General features: G+C 50.3%; 6 protein-coding genes across 6 annotated transcripts; 3 read left to right on the top strand and 3 right to left on the bottom strand.

The window, feature by feature from the left end:
- Positions 1–209: 209 nt before the first annotated feature.
- On the bottom strand, positions 210–2,917 carry COCSUDRAFT_62314 (hypothetical protein; the record flags this gene model as incomplete). Its single annotated transcript, XM_005649391.1, has 7 exons — positions 210–238; positions 343–519; positions 853–1,041; positions 1,479–1,542; positions 2,097–2,179; positions 2,347–2,419; positions 2,834–2,917. The coding sequence occupies 7 exons, from the start codon at positions 2,915–2,917 to the stop codon at positions 210–212; spliced, it is 699 nt and encodes a 232-aa protein (XP_005649448.1).
- Positions 2,918–4,016: 1,099 nt separating this feature from the next.
- On the top strand, positions 4,017–5,403 carry COCSUDRAFT_53113 (hypothetical protein). The gene is made up of 3 exons (XM_005649392.1): positions 4,017–4,139; positions 4,379–4,588; positions 4,840–5,403. Exons 1-2 carry the CDS (start codon positions 4,068–4,070, stop codon positions 4,496–4,498), a joined length of 192 nt encoding a protein of 63 aa, XP_005649449.1. The 5' UTR covers positions 4,017–4,067; the 3' UTR covers positions 4,499–4,588; positions 4,840–5,403.
- Positions 5,404–7,885: 2,482 nt separating this feature from the next.
- On the top strand, positions 7,886–9,231 carry COCSUDRAFT_62316 (hypothetical protein; the record flags this gene model as incomplete). The annotated part of the gene is made up of 4 exons (XM_005649393.1): positions 7,886–7,972; positions 8,194–8,334; positions 8,676–8,855; positions 9,112–9,231. The coding sequence occupies 4 exons, from the start codon at positions 7,886–7,888 to the stop codon at positions 9,229–9,231; spliced, it is 528 nt and encodes a 175-aa protein (XP_005649450.1).
- Positions 9,232–10,293: 1,062 nt separating this feature from the next.
- COCSUDRAFT_47003 (UDP-Glycosyltransferase/glycogen phosphorylase) lies at positions 10,294–14,566 on the bottom strand (the record flags this gene model as incomplete). The annotated part of the gene is made up of 10 exons (XM_005649394.1): positions 10,294–10,514; positions 10,770–10,926; positions 11,057–11,194; positions 11,622–11,711; positions 12,075–12,205; positions 12,439–12,505; positions 12,867–13,035; positions 13,528–13,619; positions 14,120–14,335; positions 14,552–14,566. 10 exons carry the CDS (start codon positions 14,564–14,566, stop codon positions 10,294–10,296), a joined length of 1,296 nt encoding a protein of 431 aa, XP_005649451.1.
- Positions 14,567–16,190: 1,624 nt separating this feature from the next.
- Positions 16,191–20,690, bottom strand: COCSUDRAFT_62318 (UDP-Glycosyltransferase/glycogen phosphorylase; the record flags this gene model as incomplete). Its single annotated transcript, XM_005649395.1, has 11 exons — positions 16,191–16,411; positions 16,668–16,824; positions 17,120–17,200; positions 17,367–17,456; positions 17,753–17,883; positions 18,052–18,118; positions 18,650–18,818; positions 19,235–19,326; positions 19,673–19,888; positions 20,131–20,346; positions 20,622–20,690. 11 exons carry the CDS (start codon positions 20,688–20,690, stop codon positions 16,191–16,193), a joined length of 1,509 nt encoding a protein of 502 aa, XP_005649452.1.
- A 699-nt stretch (positions 20,691–21,389) lies between these two features.
- Positions 21,390–23,373, top strand: COCSUDRAFT_62319 (hypothetical protein; the record flags this gene model as incomplete). Its single annotated transcript, XM_005649396.1, has 5 exons — positions 21,390–21,506; positions 21,830–21,968; positions 22,170–22,370; positions 22,683–22,856; positions 23,267–23,373. 5 exons carry the CDS (start codon positions 21,390–21,392, stop codon positions 23,371–23,373), a joined length of 738 nt encoding a protein of 245 aa, XP_005649453.1.
- Between the last annotated feature and the right edge of the window lie 1,967 nt (positions 23,374–25,340).

Genomic DNA, 25,340 nt, shown 5'->3' on the forward strand with positions numbered 1-25,340 from the left:
TTGAGTCAGCGATGTCAAAGCTGTCGATCCCCTGGCAGCCAGGTGTTGCCAGGAAGACTAGAGTCTTGAAGGTTTCCGGATCCTGCCCGGCCATAAAAACTTTTGCATAGTTGCATGTTGGTACCAGGACGCCCTGGAGCCGGCCTGTGATGCTGACTGTGATTGGAAGGGTGAGTCCGGGACGTATATAGTAGCCGATGTACAAGCTCTTAAGCTGCGGCCGTGGGCATGCTGCCGCCTGTGATGCCTGAATCTGGATCCTTGCGACAATATTCAACGGATCATAGAGGCCAAAATTTGGCGTTGATGGCGGGACCACACCAGATGTGGTGATCAGATTACCATTCTTTGTTGCGTAAAACTGAGGAGGGAAGGTCAATCCAAAGTAGCCGTTGGGGAACAGACTTGGGTTTCCAACATCCACTCCAGAACCTCCAGAACCGGTGTCCAATCGCCTTCCATCCTCATAAAAGTCAAAATTCACAGTGACCGGCACAAAGCCATCACAGCTGATGGTGCCTGCGAGCAAGCCAAGACGCGGCAGCTCACTGATGAGCCGTGAAAACAGAAATATGCTTGCTCCTGAAGGATGCATGCATGGACGACTGCAACCCAGTATTGTTGGGGTCATGGGTTGCCTTCACTCTGACTACATGCATCTCTGAAAGCCCGTTGTATTATCACCCAACATGAACACGAGCAGTAGTCTCAAGGGCCTTGCCCATCACCGTGTGGGCGGCTGGTGCGCTCATAAGCACAGCCAGATGCTCGTAGAAGCAGGATACAGGCTTGTGGCAGCATTGCGGCCCGCATAAAGGCTGGTGCAGGGTTGCAGCGTGTCGGGCATATCACCTGTGGCGCCAGTGGCTCCGGTGCGTCCAGTTGCTCCAGTGGCGCCAATTGCTCCGGTGGCGCCAGTTTCTCCAGTGAAACCAGTCGCGCCGGTGCCTCCAGTTGCTCCAGTGGCGCCAGTTTCTCCAGTGGCGCCAATTTCTCCAGTGAAACCAGTCGCGCCGGAGTCTCCTTTGACACCAGTTGCTCCTGCAGCATCAAGAGCAGTTGTTCTTGCTTAGAGCTGACACAGCTCAGAGCTCATAAGCGAGGCCGCGGCTGCTGCTTTCACCCCATGACCTTAAAATACTGAACTTTTTCGAAACCGACTCTGTTGTCTGCAGTGTGGTGTGCAGCGGCCAGCGTGGCACGAAAGCTTTTAACTAATCTCCTTCAACTGGAGCCACATCCAATGCAAAGCTTGTTGTCGGTCCAAAGCCCGAAGCTGGCAGCTCACGTAACTCAAGGCAGGGATCAGCTCCGGTAGACATGGCCGCCGTTGTAGAACTTAGCTGGTGTGCATGGCATGATTATATAAATGCTGAGATCGAATGCGCCCCTTGGATAGCCATGCTGGTTCAATTCAACTTGCATGGCCAAAGTTCAGGCTAAACCGACAAGGCTGTGTACATTCAATTTGGAGTCACCTGTCGGCCCTGTGGGTCCATCTGTTCCATTGAGGCCCTTGATACCATCTGTCCCATTGAGACCCTGCGCAGGTACTTACGAGGTATTTACAATTGAGGTGTGTTGACAGCACTATGCAAACAGGTTTCTACCAGAGGAATAGCCCCGTGTGGTGGCGGCAGCACAATAGCATGGGTTGACAGAGCATCCTGACAACAGGTGTGCTTTGCAAAAGAGCATTGCTCAGACCAGCATCAGGCCTACGAGTGCAGGCATAATTTTACAATTGCAAACCATTGGAGCACTGCTGACCAGATGCATGTGAATGCACAAGGCAGGAAGACAGGCTTGGATAAACAGGCCTGCCTCGGTCATGCAAAAACTCGGTGTGAAGGTTGAGAGACAGGGTTTGTTTGAAATTTCTTACACAGATATTGGGGCCCCTGTCAGTGGTCATGAGCAGGCTCACAGGAGGACTCACCGGTGTTAAAGCATTGACTTGCTTCACAAGGGACTTGATGACAGTGTCTTCTTGGTCAAATCTCAGCTGATTCTGCAGGTTCTGCTTGTTGATGATCTCTCAAGACTGAGATCTCGGTCTGCAGCTCTCTTTTGCTTGCAGGAAGGACGCTTTTTACTGTATCACCCGCCTTGTCTACAATCTTGTCGTCCACGGCCGCCGTGACGTTCAGTGGTAAGTACGTATGGGCTGCCTTCTGCCCTGCCAAGGCATACTCCTACAACTGAGAGGAAGGCTGTTGGTCAAAGTTCGTTGTCCCTCGGCAGCACGAATTCGCAACAGTGTCATGCTATATTCAACAAAAGGAATGAATAGAATAGCGAGACCATTTAGGGCTAGCAGCAGCTGCGGTTGGGGGCAGGACCTACCTGACGCATGCACCACCGAAATTAGAATCAAGCACGCGCCCAGGAGCTGCATGCTGAACGACGTGAGGCACACCTGCACACGTAAAATTCACAGGTAAGATTCTTAGCGAAGCAGAATAAGTTCAATAATCGCACTTCGACATGGGCATTTCTTAACAACCGCCCCGGTGGCAGCAAGATACGGTATAGTGCTTCCCATAGGTCGCTTGATTGACAGCATAACTGGCAACTATTATAGTATTATGAAAACCTACCAGAGATTTATTGCGTTGTCTGTTCACCGTGCCCCACTGGCAGTGGCAAGCAGGGCGCACTTTCTCCCGGGAACTTTTCCTGTGCGGATGTCGTTGTTCAGCCAACACCTTCCAAAATGTGCTCAGGGGAGCAGTGCCCACCATACCATGCCTTGCGCCGTCGCTCTACAGAGGAGTCCTCTCAGAGGACGCAGCTGAGTATTTGAAAAACTATAGTCCCGGAACTGCGAAACCTCATTATCCCTCTGCAGTAGGAAATTCAACGCCTCCTCCATTTGGGTGATTGCATCAGCCTTTGTCGGCGGGAAGTTTGACATGGTGCGGTTATCCCAGGGACTAGCTCACTTTTGACTGCATCAGCTTGCGTCACCTCTTCTCAGCAAATATGTAGCATGATTGACTACCGACACTTGTTTGTCTGTGGTTGTCTGCCCAACTCTGGGTGTTCCTGCAAGATAGCCTCAACGTCACCTACGATGGTGTTGCGTTGCTGGCAGGCTAGAGGCCCCGATATAGGGGGGTACTCATCCGGGGCAGGGAGTGCATGCTGTATATGATGAGTGAGTGATAGGCTTCGGACTGACGAAGGCCCCCCAGATGTAGCTGCAGACGCCCTGCAGCATCTGATCATTCACAGCAGTGATCTCAGACAGGTGATGACATCACACATCCCAGAAACAGTCCCTCACCCTTGTGAAGGCAAATGTCAAGTTTCAAGGCCTGCCTGGCGTCTTAGACACCCCTACTCTTTTCTATCCAATCATGGGAATGTCTTCTCATTTTTTTGCGGTCACTGTGACCCCCTGTGATGATGAATCATTTGAACTTTGCTGACTACTGCTGGCAATTAGGCTTTTTGTTCGTTTTGCGACAGGTACCGGATTCATTCGGCGCATTGACAGCGTCGACGAGGCTGCAGCTTAGTCACTGCAAGGTAGCCAAGATCAGCCCCAGCATCTCAAAGTTCACCCGCGCGCGCTAACTGAACCTAAAGGGCAACCACTTGTACCCAAAGGTGCCCTCACAAATTCCGCCTCTTCGAAAATACAGGAGATGTTGTTTTGCTGTGCTGCTGCAGTCGGGGGTGCTTGATAGCTGCCAGCATCCTTTGTATGCATCTCTTCACTTGATGAACTCCTTTCTGCGTAGACAAATGTGGTGGACATATTCAACGTGTCCCAATGACAAGAAAGCATCGACACGCTTCTCTTTAGCTGCTTGGAGTCTCTGCATATAAACAAGCAGATTGAGGCTATAAAGGGTGAATGTTTGAACTTGAGTAGCTGGGATGAACATGCAAGTGTCTGTGATTATTCGTTATAGCAGGAAAGAGGGGGTCCCGCTGGCATGTGCACGCAGGTGCCTCAGGAGCTTAGTAAGCTGACGTGGCTGCACCTGCTTCAGCTCCGCGGCAACAGAGCCCGCAAGACAAAAGGCGTCAAGGGACTTAAGGCAGGCAATGGCGATATGTTACTGCCCAAGATGGCAATCACAGACAGCGGTCTGCGGTGGCTGCTGAAGTGCCCTGACATGCAGCAGGTGAGCGCCTGCTGTAAACACAAGGGCAGCAACATTTAACATGCTCATAGAGAGCATGGCGTTGTTGACTGCCAAGCAGTAACGCCATCTCAGAAGTCTTCTGATGTGGGAATGGGTATTGTGTGGATCCTGCTTGTGCTCAAGAGGCCGCGCGGACAATCTGAAATACTCTGGGTGGGGGAAAATGAGATGTGGTCGAATGCTCTGCAGTCCTGCGACAGGTGACGATGCATGTGCAGGTGCTTGTCGATGTGACAAAAGAGGAGAGGGATAAGCTGAGGAAGTTTTGGCAGGAGATGCGCAGCGCCTTCCACGGCCGGCCAGTGCTCTCTTTGAGGCTCTCAGCGCCGTATATTTGATCAGTGTTGGGTCTTCAGCCAGAGTCTGGGATGTTGAAGGCATATTTGTGGCAGCAAGTACAACTCTGCGCTCTCAAGAATCTGCAACAGGTGATGCCTGCTTCTCGTCTGCCACAGATCAGCCCATCCAACTCCCAGATCCTTTTGTCTTCCAAAGATTCTCATTCTGGTCTGAGAGATTGTATGCTGTACCTACAAAACAGCTTCATTTTTGAAGTAAGCTGCCGTCCATAGCAACATGGCATGCTGTGCAGTGAGGTTCCTCTGCGTTGTTTATAAAATTTCAAGTTGGCTGAGCTGACTTAGTCATTGAATGACCTGTTCATGCTGCATGTGCTTAGGTTGAAGGCAAAGGAGGGGGAGGTCCCCTGTGCACACACTGCTGCCAAGGGGCGTTGGAAGGCACTTGTGGATCTCTACAATAAGCAGTTGCAGGAGGAGTATTGGACATTCAAAGTCTGGTGTGTGCTGTGTGTGAGCCCGGAGATGCAGCTGGACATGCATGTAGATGAGAAGTGATCAAGAGTTTCTCAGAGCTGACTTTTGTACTGAGTCAGTCAGTCGCTACATCTCTTGCAGCCAACCTGAGCACATTTATGATGTTAACATGAGACTCGGAGAATAACATGTAGCTTCTTGTCAAGAGCACTGCTGATGTCACCGTGATCAGTAACCTGACAACAGCTTCCACCAAATTTATACTAGGAGGCCTCATCGACCGGTGACTGTGAATTTGGAGATCCTACTGGCTGCATTGTGCACGATGTCGCCTCGAGACTTCGCTTCGCAGGCGCAGGGGTATACGCACGCAATATCAAGAAAATAGCTCCACCAAAGCCTCCATCCTTGGCGTTGCTGCATCACCGAGATGACCAGATATAATTTTGTGTAATATTTCAAGCTTGAGATATACCAATAAGATCTTCTGGGGGTCTTGACAGCGTCGCCATGCCTCACATCATGCTTCTCCCCGATGAGATCCTGCTCCATATATTTTCAGCCCTGGAATGTGCTTATCTACCTTATTGCCGTACGCTTGTGCCACTCGTCTGCAAGCGATGGCGGAGGGTGGTCTTCGATTCAAGAGGTACTTGGGGCGCTTGAGGCAGTTCTGTACTGATCTGAAGTGATCAATGGATGCTTCCTTGACGCTTTCTTTTGGGATGACACAGGCTTTCTATTCCACCAAATGACGCTTAGCTTTCATAGAGAAGGACCACAAATGAGCTTCCCGGCCTGTGTGGCGTGGATGCAGCGACACTTGGCTAGTGGCTGCATAAGCTGGCCTGTGCAGCTCAATGTTTATGATTACCGTCAGACAGAGGACAGATACCCCACTTCACAGGTTTGCTTAAACCTGATCTGCTCTCCCACGTGTCTATTTGGGCTTTTCAGGCAGAGGGTACCGAGCAGCTTTGCGGCAAGTTTTGGTTGAGGAGGCCTGCTGAGTATCAAGCATAATTTCCCGGATTGACTTCTGATTCGTGCTTGAGCACCAAAAGATTGTGAAGGCTTTTGCCGCTGACCTTGATTTGTGTTTTCAGGAGTTCTCTGTTCTCCTGGGGAGCTATGGGGACAAGTTGGCTGCGCTCTCCTTGCAAGCCTGTGAAACGCTCTTTGTATCAAACAGCTTTGCCGCCCTCTGGGCCCTCACAAACTTGACTTCCCTGTCCCTCATACAATGGGGTGATCACATCAATTCAGATGACTTTGAGAGAGGCGTGAAGCACCTCAGGTCAGCCTTCGTGCTGTAGCTCCAAAATGCAACTGTTCCTGGGATATACTACACTGACAGTCTTGAAGAGTGCTGCTTCTCTTGTCTGTTGTCTAGGCCTTGCCGCTTCCAAGCCAAGAAATGACATGAAGCATGCGTGCATGTACTCAAGAAATGCCCTTGAGGACAAAACTGCACTCGTCTTCACTGCAGGAAGCTGCAAACATTCTATATAACATCAAGGCCGGGGGGCGAGGATGATGCATTGCCGCGGGGCCTCATGAGATTTCCTCAAGTACTCTGTTCTCTCACCACCCTGGAACGCCTGTTCTTCACTTCTCAGCACTTGGGGCGCATCCCGCAGGAAATCACGCAGCTGACTAGGCTGTCCTTTCTCAGCATTGATGGGTACGCCTCTCCAGATATTTCATGTGCCCCTGTCTCAGCCATGTCCCCTTTCTTCAGGGTATATGGTTAAGGGTTAAGGGTTGAACATCGAGCATTGTGTCCAGCGGTGCTGGTGCATCCAATGGATACTCATTGGGCACTTGCGATGCCGAGAAGCCCGGTAGGGAGGTGTCATGTCTGTGCCTGAGTGTTTCTTTAACACCAGCGTGAGTGTTGCAGGGGTTGTGAGGTCGAGCTCAGAGAGTGGCACATGCCCACAGTGCTTGCCAAGCTACCAGCATTGTCAATGCTCAAATTTGAGGGCATCTTGGCAAGGGTGGAAGTGCCGGCGCAGCAGGGACTTGGTGCGTGCTGCTGTTTCACCCACCCAAGCGCATGCCTTGTTGCTTGATTGTGACAATGTCCCTGTCAGACCTGTTGGCAGCCAGGTGAGCTCGATTGCTCGCATGAGCAGTCTCTCTCTGGGAGATGTCAAGACACGATCTTCGATGGGTCTGCACTCAGACAAGATGGTGTACCGCAACTATTGTCACATGTTCCGCTGTTCAAAACCTGACTCTCGTACTGCACGCGCAGATGACCACAATCAGCTCCTGGAAGACTTGGGCTGCTGGATCCGTCAGTCAAAGCTGCAAAGCCTGGTCCTCAATCCCAACACCTGTTGCCTCGGGCGCAACAGCCCCAGTCTTCCCCCTGAGGTAGGCGGGTCATTTTTCATCACATAATTTGCTTTCTTGGTGTAAGCAGAGCCAGTGTGTCACTTCCAGACTTTGCCTCATTTGAAGGCAAGAGTTCAATGTCTATCTCTAGCTAAATTATTAATGACGCAAAATTGCCTTCTTGAATTTGAATTTGAATTTGATTTGAAGTTTCAATGGCGTGTGCAATACAGGTAGCTGTGATGACATCTCTGGAAGAACTGACGCTGTTGAAGTATGTTGACAAGGAACATATTCCGAATCTGAGTGCTCTCACCAAATTGACGGTGAGTCTTATGACAAGCATTCTCCTGATGTTGGGGGAATCATTTAATATATCTGTAACGTCTGCGGCTTTCATGTATTTCTTTGCTTCCCGCAGTAGCCATGTTGCTCGGGCCTGACCAGAGAGGCTCCACTGGCTCAGTGGTTCAAAATATCTCATGCCCAAATCTCTTATGGCATTGACAAATGGGGAACAAAGTGCAGATGCTGAGCTTCTACAAGGCTGGTCTTGACAGCTTCCCAGCATGGACGGCCAAGATTCCAAATCTTCAAGATCTCAAGATGCAGGGAGTTTCAAAGGACTGGAATGTCCCAGAAGGCTTCCGCGCCCTGCAGCATCTGGTCATTTACAGCAGTGATCTCAGACAGGTGCTGACATCACACATTCCAGAAGCAGTTCCTCATCCTTGTGAACGCAATTGTCAATTTCAAGGCCTGCCTGGCGTCTGAAACACCCCTATCTTTTTCTATCCAATCATGGGCATGTCTTCTCATTTTGTTGCGGTTACTGTGACCCCCTGTGATGATAACTTCATTTCAACTTTGCTGACAAGTGCTGGCAATAAGACTTTTTGTATGTTTTGCGTCAGGTGCCAGATTCATTCGGCGCATTGACAGCGCTGACGAGGCTGGAGCTTAGTAACTGCAAGGTGGCCAAGATCAGCCCCAGCATCTCAAAGCTCACCCGCCTGCGCGAACTGAACCTGAAGGGCAACCACTTGTACCCAGAGGTGCATCACATATTCCGCCTCTTCGAAAAGACAGAAGATGTTGCTTTGCTGTGCTGCTGCACTCGGATGCTTGATAGCTGCCAGCATCCTTTGCATGCATCTCTTCAGTTGATGAACTCCTTTCTGCATGGACTAATGTGATGGACGTATTCAACATGTCCGGATGACAAGAAAGCATTGACACGCTTCTCTTTAGTTGCTTGGAGTCTCTGCATATAAACAAGCAGATTGAGGCTATAAAGGGTGAATGTTTGAACTTGAGTAGCTGGGATGAACATGCAAGTGTCTGTGATTATTTGTTATAGCAAAGAAGAGGGGGGACCGCTGGCATGTGCACGCAGGTGCCTCAGGAGCTTAGTAAGCTGACATGGCTGCACCTGCTTCAACTCCGCGGCAACAGAGCGCGCAAGACAAAAGCCGTCAAGGGACTCAAGGCAGGCAATGGCGATGTGTTACTGCCCAAGATGGCAATCACAGACAGCGGCCTGCGGTGGCTGCTGAAGTGCCCTGACATGCAGCAGGTGAGCGCTTGCTGTAGATACAAGGGCAGCAACATCTGACATGCTCATAGAGAGCATGGCATTGTTGACTGCCAAGCAGTAACGCCCTCTGAAAAGTCTTCTGATGTGATCTGATGTGGGAATGGGTATTGTGGATCCTGTTAGTGCTCAAGAGGCCTTTAAAGCCGCGCGGTCAATTTGAAATACTAGGCGTGGGGGAAAATGAGATGTGGTCGAATGCTCTGCAGTCCTGCGACAGGTGACGATGCATGTGCAGGTGCTTATTGATGTGACAAAAGAGGAGAGGGACAAGTTGAGGAAGCTTCGGCAGGAGCTGCGCAGCGCATTTCATGGCCGGCCAGTGCTCTGCCTGAAGCTGACGTGGCAAAACATTTGACAGCTGCAGCGCGAACTGCGATCGCGAAGTGAAACTATTCTGGCGTTTCAGTATGATCTTCAAGAGATAAAATGCTCTTGTTGTAGAATCATGTACGCATGTTGCGGACTGTTGCGGCCTTCTTGCTTGTGTTGCTTTGGGCTGCAGCTTCAGGTGAAGCTGCCTCTCTTCGAGGGTTGAAGACATGTTGAAGTGCTTACGGAGCTTTGACCATTAAGTTGCTGAGCGTATTCTTACTGCGCATCACCCAACATTCCTGCAGCTGGACATTTGTAGAAGAGGACTCCCCAAGCGTGGCTCTAAGATCGCAATTCTAGCATTTCCCCCTCGGGCTATTGGCCACAATATCAGAAACAAAGGCCACTGCGCAGACCTGCCATATTCAATTCAATTCAATTGAATATTCCATTCTCATTGTTCCTGAAAGTCTGCATGCGCCGCGCGTCTCTTGCAGCAATCAGCTAAAAGATTATGATTATGAATGCACCCTGAAGCTTACCATCAGCCTCAGCTTTAGCTGAAGCAAAGTTCTTATCCTGAGATTTAGGTTTCACACCGATCTTTGCAAGGGTGATCACTGCCTATATTTTAAATGTCTACCTAGCCCTGAATCTGAAACAGAATCGTGGATGCGCAATCACTATTGGCCATACTCAGCTTAGCTGAAGCAAAGTGCTGATTCTAGATAATTGGGCAAATCACCCATCCTTGCAAGGATGATCACTGTATCAATCGTAACTGTCTTCCTAAACTTGAATTGAAAATATTATTATTATTATTATTATTACACGTTTTCCAGTCCTTAAGGACTAGGTACGTCAAGCAACACCTGAATTATTGCTCTCCAGTCTTCTCGGTTCTTGCACTTCCTCCACCAGTCATATGGATGCCCAATAGCATCAAGGTCATCTCTCACATAATCATTCCAGCTCTTCAATGGTCTGCCTCTAGCCCCAGTGCCTGACATTGTACTGAACATCATCTGCAATGGTATCCTAGTGGGATCCATTCTTGCCATTGAAAATATAAAAGAGTAAAAACCTGAAAGGCAAACAAAGATTCTCACACAATCTTCTTCACCCACCCTGCACGCCCCTTGAGCTTGCGGCACGCGCCCCCCATCACCCAAGCGATGAGTAACTTCCCAGCTATGAGAATAACCACCCCGATGCCAAGATAGGCCGCTGCCACATCGAGGGAGTTGCGCACGAAGAAGCTCATGTCATTGTCTGGTAACTGCAAGTAGGGATCGCCGCCGGAGTCCAGCACATGCTCCACCCAGTCTGCGTTTGAATTTGCAAACACACATGCTTTAAGTCCATAAAAAGGACTGTAGTGATAGCTGACGTCATATAACATCTCGGGTGCATCACTAGACCCCCTCATTCTCTGCTACTTTGAGAAGCCAGCGTGGTCAGGCAGTCAGGCAAAAAACACAGATTTTTGTGACGCACTTTCTCATGTGAGAAACCTGTCTGGCAAAGAATAACGGTGTTTGATGCAGCCATGCAAACATTACAAGCTGTACAGACAAAAACCTGCAGTCTCCTGTACAGGCGTGCGCTTGCGGTTGCGAATGCGTTTGGACACCTTCGCGGCAGCCGCCCGGATGCTGTCATCGGTTAGTACCCTTGTAAATGCATTATACACCCCGTCTGCAGTCAAACCCTTTCGCTGCAACAGCACCGCCATTCCCTGCAGATAGCACAGACCCAGGATGAATGCACAGAGCGGCTTGCTAATACCTTTAAATTATGTCATCGAGCGCCGGAGTTTTCTTGTATGCATGCTGTCTCGCAAAATATCCAAAGCCTCAATCCCTCACGAAAAAATAGACCCATGCAAGCAGAGCGCTTGAATTCAAATTTGGATGTGTGCGCGCCTTTGTGATAAGCTTGCGGGCATTCAAGGTCTGGTCGCCATGGAATGGCATGGCCACGACAGGAACGCCGTGGTACGCAGCCTGCACCACAGCACAGCTTTCTGTCCTTGATAAATTATACATACACGCCTTTCCTGCCAAGAGAAAAGGTGCGTCCTGCAGACAAGCTGCAATTATAGGCTGCCACAATCCTACCCTTTGATGGACTCGCCAGATCCAAGCAAGACCCAATCAAGCGTGGGCAAGGTGCTCAGTACTTAAACCGCCCCCCGCCAGCTGGGGCCACACCAAATTCGAATTTCAAAATCAAGTTTTAAACCCCAAAGCCATTTTTAAGAAACAGGGAGAATATGGCGCTCTCCTTGCAGATGCACGGCAACCTCCAAAAATTTCTGAGCCCACGGATTCCATCAGCTGAGTTTATGGCAGGCTCGCTGACGCATAAACAAGCCGGGAAAACTAATGAGCCTGATTTGATATTCCAATTTCAGAAGAGTCCTGGGCTCACCTCGTTCATGCCATTGGCGCCGCAGTGTGACAGGAACGCCCTTGTACTGGCGTGGCCCAGCACATCATTCTGAGGCACCCAGCTCAGCACCTGCGCACCACAGATAAACTTCTCTTGCCAAAGTCAAAGAGGAACGCCGGTACCCGGTGATTCCACCCAGATACTCAGGTGCATTCACACAGAGGAGTGTGTTTTCCTCTCCATATTATAAAGGTCCAAGCTTGGCCTCCTAGGAGAACTCCTAGACAGTCACGCCCTCAGAGGCTCATTTTGGCAGACCAACACAACAAAAAAGACTTTTCAGCATTTGGCGCTGACTTTGCACCCCTGCTTTGCACTGGCTACGAATCAAATCTCGCAAATCCGGTGCTGCTAAAACAGATTGCAACACACCGCTGCATGCGTCGGGTCTCAGCATTGTGTGCCAGAAGGATAATTTGTCTGAAAGCACACCTTGACGCTGTCTGTCAGGTTCAGACTTTCTAGGCCGCCTGCAGCTGCAACCTCCTGCTCCGACAGCTTCCAAAGAGCCCTGACTGCTAGCCTGCCCAGCGCTGATGCAATCGCATGAATTTCCTCCTTGCCTGCAAGGAAGATTCAAAGGGGGGATCCCTTCTAAACCTTGGGAATCCGCATTGCACTTGTCTGAAAGCATATTTGCATTAGAGATGTCCTCAGGAGAATGTGAATTGAGTGGTCGAGTGTAACAGCTGTAGCTCCTATACACTATTTACCAATCATAAAAGAGTCATCATGATTGCGGTTAGACAACTGAGCCGACTTCTGCATTCATGACTGATAATCTGCCGGGTCATACCAAATGTAGCAATGGTGCCGATTGAGATGAGCACAACCCCTGCAGCTCCTGCGCCCTCCACAAACTCCTGCATGCATGCCAGACCAAAGCTGAATCCCAGATAGAATTTTTTACAATTAGCTTTATGAGCAGCTTGTAGTCATGCTGAAATACACAGGGCAGATGTCTGGGTACTGTAGCTTGGCATGCTAGCTTGCCTAAAAGAAGGCAACGCAGTCGATAGACATGCAGGACCGCAGGAAGAAAAAGCAGCCACAAAGCTCTCAAAACCTCTCCTTGCCCAGCAGACTATGGTACATTACATTGTGTGGCAGGTTGAATGTGTGACACATGTTCCCTGCAATGGATGCGAAGTCATCCGACCAAGGACTACAAGAAAGCAGAACATGAGGCCTGCAAGATGACTCGCCAGATGACTAAAAAAATACCTGCAGGTCGGGAGGCAACGCCGCCGGAGGCTTGGCCATGATGGGTCCCACCAGCTTCACGCTGGGGGGCAGCGGCCGCGGCTGATCCAGCGCCATGTCACCATTTATAATCGTTAGTAAGTGCAGACGGCGTGACTCAGCGGTTGTCAGGTCCAGGTTGTGCTTGGCCCTGCATGGGCAGGCAGATGGAAGTCATGCATGCGTCCAACTTCATTCTGCAAAGGCACTTCCCGTTTTGCAACGTGCTTGCAAGGCAGGGGCATCCTCCAGCAATCCAGACTAGCTGAAGGAGGCCTTCATAGTACTTATTATCATTAAAAAGGCCTTTCCAATCCATGAGGATCAGGTGCGTTGCAGCAGCGTTTATATAGCAACCTTCCAACCTTCTCTATCTTGGGCTTTCGTGCACCAGGTCAGAGATAAAACCAGGAAAATCCGAGTCCTGTCTGACATAATCATTCCAGGACTTGACAGGTCTACCTCTTCTGCCAGCACCTCCATATTACTGTGAATTACATTCCAAAGCCACATTATAACTCTTTGAGGGTGCCAAGTTGCCATCAGAGCAAGAGGCTTCAAGTTTGCATGGCATCAAAAGACAATAGAGCGCTCCTTTTCCTGGGCTAAGAAATGGTGCAAGTGTGGCAGAGGAGCGACTCACTGCAGTTTCCTCATCATCGGACGAGTAATCATGATTCCGTGCATCTGTGCCGATGCGTAGAGCAGAACATTTTGCATGCGCTGCAGGAAGGTCTGCATGGCAAAGACTTCAGTGTCAGTGATTATCTGCAAAAAGCACCATCCTTAAGCAGGAACAAGGGACATAAGTAGGCGTAGTTTATAAACAACAATGGGGTGTTATTGATGTTATCTACCCCTAACACAAGCTGATCTTTGCCAGAATAGAGCATCTCAACCTTGGCCCCGGTTGGCGGGGGCCGGTATAAACACTGCGCCGCGCGTACGGTTGATTGGGTCTCGCTTGGATCTGGCGAGTCCATCAAGGGGGACGATTGTGGCAGCCTTCAAGTGCAGCTTGTCTGCAGGACGTACCTTCCCTCTTGGCAGCAAAAGCGTGAAAAATTAAAAATATTACGCTCAGCCGAATTTTAGGGCCCTAACTCAGAATTTCATGAAGGTTCCACTGATTGCATGCGCAGAGCTTGGTGGGTCTTACAGGCAGTTACATGAAGGACAACTGCTTAGCACACCGGTAAACAAGTACAGTGATGTTAAACCGCATAGTGACTCACCATCGGATACGTTGCCTCGAAGAGAAATTCAGGCACGCTGGCCAAACGAGGCGCGATGTGAAAATCGCGGCCGCTGCCAGCCCACAGGGGTTGCATGATCGCGTTGCCCGCTAGGCCGGAGGGGTTTATGGCGATGTAGGGGACGCCAAGTTTGGCAGCCAGCAAGGAAGTGCAGGGGAAGAAGGGAACGCCCATGATGACATCCGGTTTGTCACCCTGAGGCAAGCAACATGCATGTCACTTTTCAAATCGGCATGAATCCTAACTTGCACCAATGTCTTTTGTGTACCTCAGGAAGGCTTTGCTCTGGAGGTCAGCATGGGTCATGCCCCAATGGGCATGCTGCTATTGGATATTTTTTCGGGAGCAAAGAGAAGCTTGACGCATTACAACATTTGCGAGATCTACAGCTCAGCAGCAAGTATAGCGCACCTGCAGTCTCGCCATCGTGTCGGCATCGCTGAGAAGCGCGTCGCACTGGGCGTGCCATATCCCAAAGACCCGGTCCATCAGTTCTTGTTGGCTTTTTATAGGACTGGCAGCAATCGCCCGCAAATCCGATGTCTGACTGTTAAAGGTGATGTGTGCAATGCCGCTACCTTTATCTCGTGCTGTCAGCTTCGGTACATCTTCCGGTACTATCAGCATCTGTGTGGCACAGACGTATGGTATGATCCCTTCGTAACAAAAATCGAAAATGGAAGGCATCAAGCAATCCAGACCACAATTTTTTATGCCACCTTTGCCACGTTTTTATGTCCAAGGGCGCTCCGGAGGCACAGGATGCAGACACATGGGAGGCCCGAAGTACTCACGTATGCGTCGTGCCCTCTGCCTTTCAGCTCGTCGTAGACATGTCGTAGGAGGTATATAGGGCTGCTGTCCTGCGGCATTGGCAACAGAAGAACTTTCCCGGCCTGCACGGTACACTGCGGCCCGAACAGGGCGCAGAACAGCGCTAGCATCACCGCAAACTCCAACTTGCCTGCCATCCTGCTTCCGTGGACAATGCAACATCTGCAAATGTGTCTTCTGGTCGCATGAACACATTCCTTAACGACATCGAAGCGGACCATCGTTCCCGTCCGTCATTTTCTTGCGTAATATATCCAGGTTCGAGACTAGAGAACCTAGATATCCTGGGTCACGAACGTTTATGGGGAACCTAGCATGCATTCGGAATCTAGGAGGGACCACGCAACCTGGACAATAATGCACGAGCCTGGCCTCGAAAATGGCCTCAGTATCTCGAGGTAAGGAGACGAATCCCACTGGGTCTGAAGAAGTTTCTGGTCGCATTCAGTGGGTTGACCACTCAACGTGCCATCATGCGATGGCATACATGCATGCATGTGGCCCACAAGTATAATCTTAATAATAATGTTTATGAGTGGCGAACCACAATTCTGATAATTGTATAATATCCGATATTATACGAGTCGTTGCAGCAATTAGTTGCTAAGGCACACAACAAGGCAATATGTTCAGATCTCACTACGGCAATTGCTGAAGCATCCACAGATTGTCACTTCTACTTACTTCCCAGATTCTGAGGTCAAATTTGACAGCTATTAGTAATCCTGCTGGCACCATGACCCGTACTTACGGGCAAGAGACCGACACAGCCAAAGAACCTGAAAGTCAGAGTGACAGTCCCGATTCAGGTCATCAGCAGGCCTTATTCAATTGAGAACATTGCCAAGTTTGTGCAATTGTTGCATGATGCCATGGCCAGAACTTCTAGACAGTGCATGGCACTGGCCTGTCAGTGCAAAATATCTCACAAGGCATGTCTGCCACTATCTGTTGCAAGGATGCAGGCCTCACCGGTCCCGAAGCTTGAATTGTCTCAGCGCAACTTCTGCAGCGGGCCATAGAACAAATAGTGCAGGCTGAAGATGCCCTCAGCACTGACTCACAAATCCTCAAGACTGGCATAAAGAAAAATTAGGCAAAATGCCATTGCAGTCAATTCTACCTGTGATGATCATCCCATCCAGGAATGCAGTCTGCTCATTCCAAATCTAAGAATAAAAAAATCGCAAGATAAATTCCACATTGGAAAATCCCCTCACACCATTTTTTTCTCCCAGCCTGCAAGCCCCTTGAGTTTGCGATACGCGCCCCCGATCACCCAAGCGCTGATTAATCCTCCGGCTATTAGCGCAACCACCCCCAGGCCAAAAAACGTCGCCGCAACATCCAGGGAGTTGCGCACGAAGAAGCTCATGTCATCATCAGGTAATTGCATGTAGGCCTCACCGTCGGAGTCCAGCACATGCTCCACCCAGTCTGCACATGCACCCACATGCCCATCAGATAATATAGAGCCCTTTTGTTTATACGATTGAGATGTGTATATCATTTACTGGAGCTTGAAGACCACCATGCATGCTGCTTCTGAAGGCAGGGAGGGACTCCTCTACCGAGATGATAATCGCAAATAGTAAGAAAGGTATCCAATTTGAAGTTCTGTACCTTGTGATATGACCATCAAGGGGAAAACAGTGAGCTGTATAGACAGATTAATTCTGTCATTGCTGCTCACCTGCTGTCTCTTGTACAGAAGAGCGCTTGCGGCTGCGGATGCGCTTGGACACCTTCGCGGCAGCTGCCCGGATGCTCTCGTCGGTCAGGACCCTTGTGAACGCGTCATACACCCCCTCCGCGCTCAAACCCCTCTTCTGCAGCGCCACCGCCATACCCTGCCGGAAACAATTCAAGTAAAAAACTCTTCATGGTGCTGCGCTGCCAGACGCCGCAGAAATGGTCTTCATTTTCCTGCACTCGCTGTTTTGAGGCTCTCAAGGTAGGCATGCGTGCTGCAGCTATGCCGTGCATGTTCAATCTAGTTTTATTGAGACAAAACCTGCTGGAAATACCCTCCTGACAAGCTTGAAGTCTTAGCTTTCAAGCTGTCTCACAAAGTGGATCCAGGAAACGTTATAGTGCGACGCGCCAGGAGGGCAAGCTTGAAAATGAATGTGAAATTGTGCGCACCTTGCCGATGAGCTTACGGGCGTTCATGGGCTGGTCTCCGTAGAAGGGCATGGCCACGACAGGAACGCCATGGTACGCAGCCTGCACAACAGGAAATCACTGCCTTCACCGTTTCTATGCAAAGGTCCGGCAGGAATGAGAGGCCCAGAGCCTGATGGGAACCTAATGGGAGGAGCTGGTTCTTAGCAAGATACAGTACATGATACCGATGGCATTTGACATACTTAAGAGCGCATACTGGGCTCACCTCATTCAAGCCATTGGCGCCACAGTGAGACAGGAACGCCTTTGTACTGGGGTGGCCCAGCACATCATTCTGAGGCACCCAGGTCACAACCTGCACGCATGCCATGTCAATAAGAAGCAAGTCTTCACTGTGCTCAGCAAGCATTTGAGCTGACGTATATGCTCAGTGGCTTTGATGTGGTGGGCTGTCTTACTCGTGCATTTTCTTCTACTCACAAAATTGCAAAACCACACACAGTGAATCACACGTTGCATACTTCTTCTATACTCAGCTGCCTTGCATCATACTGCCATGGAGCTGAAGCTTGCGTTGCTGACAGCGAGATTTGAGGTTTTCTTGCATGCAGCAGTGACATGCAATGATATGAGGTCAGGAACCAAACACACCTTCACATTGTCCGTCAGGTTCAGAGCATCCAGTCCCCCCACAGCTGCAACCTCCTGCTTTGACATCTTCCAAATAGTCCTGATTGGCAATCTGCTCAACGCTGATGCGATCATCTGAGTCTCCGCCTTGTCTGAACAAAAGCAGAACCAATTCTCACTCATCTGAGCCCCGGGCTGTTTTGACACTTTGTGCACTTGGAATCAATGCAAGATGCATGACATGCAATCAGCTCCTCAATTTACTGAGTCAAAAAGGGCCCTTGTGTTCCAAACGCGGGTGTGTGATTAAAAGGTTTTACCGAATTTTGCCAGGGTGCCGAGTGAAATAAGTGCAACGCCCGCATCACCCGCACCCTCCACAAATTCCTGAATAAGCCAGACAAAGAAAAACAAACCCTCAAAATAAAAATCAAAGACCCATTGGAAAATCCTTGACATCACTGCCTTGGCATCACTGCAATGCATGTGAACAGCGTTGGCAGTCTCTATGACCATCTCTTGAACAAGCTTAACCTCAGCATTGAATTTCTAGGCACAAAGAGGCTTAGCAGCCTCCTTCACTTGTCTCCTTTGCACGACAAAAGTGGTGCTCACGCTTGCATGGTTGCATGCATGCAAGGATGACTTCAGCGCAAAGCAATGGCTTCTGAATTTGCGCCAACTGACTCACATGCATGCTTGATGACAGCCTCACAGACGATTGAAGGCTGTGGTGTAGCAACTATGCCCTGACTGGCTTTTCGGTTTGGGTTCAAGGGGGTAAAGACGCTACCTGCCGGTCGGGAGGCAACGGCACGGCAGGCTTGGCCATGATAGGTCCTACCAGCTTCACGTTGGGTGTAGCAATCAAGCCCTGATTGGCTTTTAGGTTTGGGTTCAAGGGGCTAAAGATGCTACCTGCAGGTCGGGAGGCAACGGCGCGGCAGGCTTGGCCATGATAGGTCCAACCAGCTTCACGTTGGGCGGCAGCGGCCGCGGCTGCTCGTACGCCATGTGGCTATTCACAATGTGAAGCATCTCCAGCCGGCGTGCTTCTGGGGAAGCCAGATCTGTGCCGTGCTTGGCCCTGCACAGGGTATATTATTTACCTTGATTTTCAATTAAAAGGGTATATATCGACAAATTATTGAGTATGTCCAAATTAGCAGCCGCCCAACCAAAGCCTCTCTCTGTTGCGATTTTGCGAGCAGACAGCATCCTGGCGAGCTGTGCTCAATCAAGAACATGTTTCGCACTGGAGGCTTGTGCCTCTACAGTGCTCTGGTGGCAATTCTGCAAGGATACCACCAAAATAAAACTGTACCTCGCTGCATAGTTCCAAGTTCCTTGCTGCACACGAAGGCATGGTCCCCACAGAGAGCATAGGAACATGCAAGAGTCTTGCATTTGGTCAATGAAGCCTAGAAAGCAGTAGGTATCTCAGCAGCAGCAAGGAACATACTCTTCTGCTATATGGTGCACAGTGGCAAAGGAAGAACTCACTGGAGCGCCTTTGTCATCGGGCGGTGGGTGCCATATTCGTGCAGCTGCGCCTTTGCATAGAGCCACGCATTCTGCATGCGCTGCAGGAATGTCTGCAAGGCAGCACAGCACACAGCTCAGTTTCTAAATCGGTATGGGTGCACATATGGAATCGTTGTTAAGGGCAATACCCAACCCAGATGGTAATGTGATGGGCATCAGCATTTGTAGAAGAAAGGGAGAAATTTCAATAGGTGGATGTTCATTGCAGCCCAGGAAACAATGCAAGACATGCAAGGCAATGCAAGCGCCAAGTGGGGCAAAAAAGCGGACTCAATGTTCATACATACATATGCACCGCAGCGCCTTCACATGTTCACAAGGTGATACTATAGCCTTCCTGTAAAATCCAAATCACTATCTTGATACGTTACATCATAAGACAAGGGCAGTGCTCACCAGTGGGTAAGAAGCCTCGAGGAACATTTCTGGCACGCTGGAGAGGCGGGGGCCGATGTGAAAATCGCGGCCGCTGCCTGCCCACAGGGGGTGCATAAAGCTATTTCCAACCAGGCCAGAAGGGTTGAGGGAAATATAGGGCACGCCAAGTTTGGCGGCCAGCATCGTTGTGCAAGGGAAGAAGGGAACGCCCAGGATGAGGTCGGGTTTGTCACCCTGCAAAAGGTCAACACTTATGCATTCATCTTCTACCCTGCTGACATGCTTGTTGCCAGTACATGCAGCGGCTGCATCCAGAGAGGATATGCACCGAAAATAAGGTCAGTTTGAGCAACCATGCCTTGGGACTTTCCAGAGATGACAGGCCACCAGCAAACTGGCTCGCTGCAATGCAGGATGCAGCATTGCTATGGTCATGCTCATAGAACGGCCTTGAAAATGAGATAGAAGAGCCTTACCTGAAGGCGTGCCATGATATCTGCATCGCTGAGGAGAGCGTGGCACTGGGCATGCCAGATGGTCAAGACTTTGTCCATCATTTCTTCGTGATTTCTCACTGGTATGGCGGCAACGCCTTCCAGGTCCGCTGTATGAGTGTTGAAGGTCATATGTGCAATTTCTTCCCCTTTATCCCTTGCTGTCATCTTGGGCACATCTCCAGGCGCCACCAGCATCTGTGTGGCCAAAACAAATTCATTGGCCATTGCAACCACAAGAAATAATATTGCCATCCTTAAAAAGGAAGAAAAACTTGATTCCTGTCGAATTGTGTTTTTGAAGGGTGCCAAAGCTGGTTCCGGAAAGTTCATGCACAAGACGAGATTCGGCCCGAGCTCCTCACAAATGCATCGTGGCCCCTGCTTTTAAGCTCATCGTAGATATGTCTTAGAAAATAGATGGGGCTGTTGTCCTCTGGGATCGGCAACAGCAGTATCTTCCCAGCGCGCACAGCGCTCAGCGGCCCAGACAGGGCGCAAGACAGGGCGAGCAACGCCACAAACAACGACTTTTGATTCATGTCAGTCCTCTTGATGTCCCAGAATCCTTGAAATATGTTTCATCGAGCTCAACTGCGTCTCGGAACTCTCTCGTAGCTTCATCGGGCCGTCTCCATCACTCCTTCGCGTTATGTGGCGTAAGCCCGCGTAAGCAGAAGCGGGGGGAACCTGCACCTGCACCAAGTGGGGCTTAGGACATAGGCTTGGCTCGAACGTGGTGTGATTCCCAAGAACTAAATATCATTACTTTTTCAAAAGTAGGTAATTGCCTAGGAGTTACTGGGGCATCCGATTGCACAATAGAACCACCTTCAATCCGAGTCCAAGGCTTGGCGATAACCTGCAGAATGCCATGAGCTCTACAGATGAACTGGGCAACATGAAAGCTTCCCAAAGACTTTCAAGCCAATTGCCAGGTGATTAGGTGCTGTCTTACCAGGTTGTAAGAGTTACTGATCAACACTTGATCACACCTGCAACTTCAATATCAACGTCAAATGTCAGTTTGCCACATCCCGCGATCAATGTCTCAAACATCAGGCATATATGAGCATCGTTGCCGACAATCACGGCGCCAGCATCTTGCTTTGCTGGGGCCACTTTGGGTTTCCAGAGCTCATATCGGAAACTGTACTCTTGGGAGACGCCGCTATGTTGTCAGCCACAGAAAAAGAAGCCATTTACACGTGGCAGCAAAAGTCTCAGATGCAGAAGCTCCAATGCAAGCTGATGCCCCTCAATGGAAGCGGAAGGCGCCAAACTTCATTGCAATCATGTTCCTCCTTGGAGCAACAGTGGGCCCAGCCATTGACGGCATCCACGGGCAAGTGCACCTGGTACCTACCTGCTTCGCACTGCAATTAATCGCTCGCTCACATGCACATGCACGCTCCTTGTATCATGCATGCTGACATGTTTAAGGAGCCGTGCTGTTGCTGGCACCACATGCATGCACCCACATATAAGTTAATTGCAATGCATCGTATCATCGCTGCTGTGTGCTTCTCTGCTGATTGTTTTGTGGACAAACATCCATGTAAGGCCTCGTGGATCAAACATTCTGTGACGATGCAGTGCCTGACATTAAATTCATGCAGACAGCGGGAAGATGCGCCATTCTGTAGAGGAACAGTATCTGAGTTTGCCCCTGCCTGCGCAGCTGACCTATGACAAGGCGCCACTGATTCTGGGCAATCTGCACACCTCCGCATGGGTCTTTGCCCTGTTGGGAGCGTTCTATGCAACTATCGGCGCCTGCTTCCCTGCCCTGGACGCCCTAGCGCTGCGGCAAGGCTCAGGTTTGCGTACGATCCACCCAAATGCAGTGAAGATGCGACACCTATGTCAAAGGAGCACAGTACAGGTATAGATGCATCATGGCATTTGTTTACCCTTGAAGCGGATGAGCAAGATTAAAGATTGGGTACACCATTTTGGTGGAAATTGAGCAGATTCTCCAAGATAGCATAGCTTTCCAAGCCATTCTCCTGCATTTGCAGGGGGCGCATGGGAAGCAGGGAGGACGTCACCAGAGGGAGGCGGGGATGATGCGGGCCAAGAGGAGCCCGATCAGGCGCAGGATGGCTGGTTAATAACCGCGACTCAGCGCGCAGTCAGCCGGGCAGACGCTGGGCATGCTGCGCTGTCGCTGGGCGTCGTGGCAGGCTTACACCAGCTCAGCAGCGTCCTGTATGCTGCAGGTTGGCCCCGAGCCCAAATCCTCCACAACACGCTCAGTGGCTTCTTGTCATAGTGACAGCTCATATTTAGGCCAGAGCCCCTTCAAACGGGGGTGCCTACAAACTGTTGCGCCGATGCTGTTTGACATGCCAGGCGTGAGTCCAGCAGAATGTGGTGAAGTTTACAGGAGGTGTAATTCTTACGCCAGCACAGCCACCAAGTTTCCCCAGCCTCCTGTGCATGGCCCGCTCAACAGCAGCTCACACCGTCCGACAAGTAGTCTTGATGGAGAGGTAGAGATTGGGGTTGGCACACAAATCTTTGTCTTGCAGGAGTTCCCTACCATGAGATCGGCGCGGACCTGGCGGCTGCGGCGGCTCTGAATTGGCTGCTGTTCGATGGGACCCCCCAGGGACTTGCGCTTGCAGCCCTGTGTGGCATCGGCGCCCCGACAAGTGAACTATTCCTCATGAAGCTTCTGGGGCTGTGGCACTATGAGGCGCCAGGTGCGACCTTGCACAACCAAACAGCAGACCAATGGTATTTGCTTGCAAGTTGTATAATGTGTCCCAGGTATACGATATAAGCTCTTATGAGTTTGGCACGTCCTTTTGCACTGCGCCACGTGTGCTTTGGCAGAATAACTTCCTCTTGCGCATGCCGATATGTTGCCATGCTGTTGTTGTCAAGCAAAGCTCTGTTTCCAGGACATCGACGTCCCTTTCAGCTCATTGGCACAGCTGGCAATGCCGTAAATGTGCATCGCACAGGATGACACCGTGGTCAGCCGTGAGCAGCCTTGCATGGGGCAGCTATGCTGTTTGTACATCAGGATCTTGCGCAAGCATAGAGAATGGAATTGAGCAGAGTACACAACTGTGCTCTAGAATGAACTCTGTGGTGCTGTCTGGTGCAGATCTGGTGGTGGCGGGTGTGGGTCTACCCTCCTGGGTGCCTTGGTGCTACTTCTTCTACACTGCCTGGCTGGCAAACGCAGCCCGTGCCCTGTGGAAGCACCTGTGAGTCACAGCCTATGACTGCACTCTGCTCTCTGGATGGAGGATTCTGCAAATAGTAGAGAGAGTGCCCTAGTGACCGTGTAGCACTTTGGGCACAGACTCTGCATAGACAACATATTGCATCTCAGTCAGTGATGTGTGCTTCGGGTGCATCTATAGCCATGTGCGGGGTTCTGTTAAGATCTGCTAAGCAGTACAGACTAGTCCATGCTATGGCGTGCATGCTGCAAATGCTAGCACGCACTTTGATAAAGTCAGAACTGCAAAGTTTTCAGGAGTATTAGCGCCTTGAAGGGAAACTTCCTGTGTGAATAACGTTGCCCTTCTAGCTGGCATGCCCGTATGCGCATATGGATCGCTATGGTAGTCTGTGGATGTGATGTGGTTCAGCGTTTTGTCGGGCAGCATGCATGGAACAAGATGCTGGAAGAAGTTGCTGTGAGGATCAAGCCTAGACTGCCGAGGAGCTGACGGTGACATCACAAATCGCCTCGCAGCAAGAGGTTTTCTGATGGACACCAGTTCCCTTTTGGAGTCAATATCCTGGAACATTTGAGGATGAAAGCACAGCTCAATGACAGATTTTGTCTCTCTTTAGAGCCTCAGTGAGACCAATTTTTGTTGATAGGTCTAGATCTAGATCTTGAAGAATGACTATGATGCCAGCTTAAAGCCATGGGCACATATTGCAGCAAGTGCTGAGGGTCCTATGAATACGCGTGTCTATGCACAAATTCAGACTTCTAGGTCCAGCCTGAGGTCTGCAGAAAGATTACAAGGGTGAGTCATACGGTCGAAAAGGTTGATCATGCAGGCGTAAGTCTTGGATGGGTTCTAACATTGGTCAATGCATATGACGAGATGAGTAAAATTCGTCATGGCGTGTGGCCAGATTTGGCAGCATCTCGCCACATGTGCCCAACCAGCCGGCACGCGCGCACCTCTTGCTCGTCGCCTGCAGTTCACCGCTACGTCGCTCCCTGGACCTGTGAGCTCGCTCCATCGAAAGCATACATCCTTCACAGGTGATTTTAGGTTGCTTTGTGCCCTTGATCGGAAAAAATCTACGTCTTCGTTGTAGTTTCGCTCCATAGATCCTGCTTTCGGATGGCACGTGTAGTTGCAATAGGGCGAAAGCACCGTCCTTCGTCGGCCCATTGTTCCAAAAATGCTTGCTAGAAGGGCTGAAATCTCTTTCAGCTCTATCGACACATTGGATGTGTCTTTGGCCTGTTCTGAGCACTGGCATGCCGTGCGTATCGTCACAAAAGGCAAGTCGAGATGGATTGGTTGATGTTGTGAGCACTTCAGGGTGCTTCTAAGGTCTATGAACACCTATATTCTCCATCGTGGTTCATTCATGAGTCGAGGATCAAGCGTTGCAACCATTACGTCAGGGTCAGAAGAGACCCGAGCCTTTCGTGATCGTTGCACCGAGAGGACGTCAGAATCCCACTGGCTGTTGATCGTCTGAAGCACGTGGTTTGGTATCCCCACAACCACAGGATCTGGTCGTGGTCTTAGATGAGGGCAGAAGGCAGAGCAAAGACCTTACTGATCCTATGCATCAGCAGGTCCCGAAACAACAAATTGCCATCCATCTTTCCGTAATGTGCTTGCTAATCGGTTTTGAAATGTTGCAGGGACACAACCATGACAGTTGACGTAGCAAGGAACCCAGCTCAGCTATACGCCAATGCAGCCGATACTTATTACCTGAAATCACAGCGCTACGCAGAGCAAGTCGCCAAGACTAAGCTGCCGCCACCGCGCACTGATGTTGATGACATCCCGTGAGTATCTTCACTTCCCGCCTTCCTGTGATGCTCACCACAATGCGAGTAAAGCATTTAGACTTTTTTTGGGGACAGCTTGTCTCATGCTCTTCTAGTGCATCACGCCCCGTGCTAACATCAGTGAACTGCGATTGTTTCCACTCCAGTATTTGTTGTGCATGCCAGAAGAGCCACA

The sequence above is a fragment of the Coccomyxa subellipsoidea genome (genome assembly GCF_000258705.1).
Source record: "Coccomyxa subellipsoidea C-169, whole genome shotgun sequence".
Classification (NCBI taxonomy): domain Eukaryota; kingdom Viridiplantae; phylum Chlorophyta; class Trebouxiophyceae; family Coccomyxaceae; genus Coccomyxa; species Coccomyxa subellipsoidea.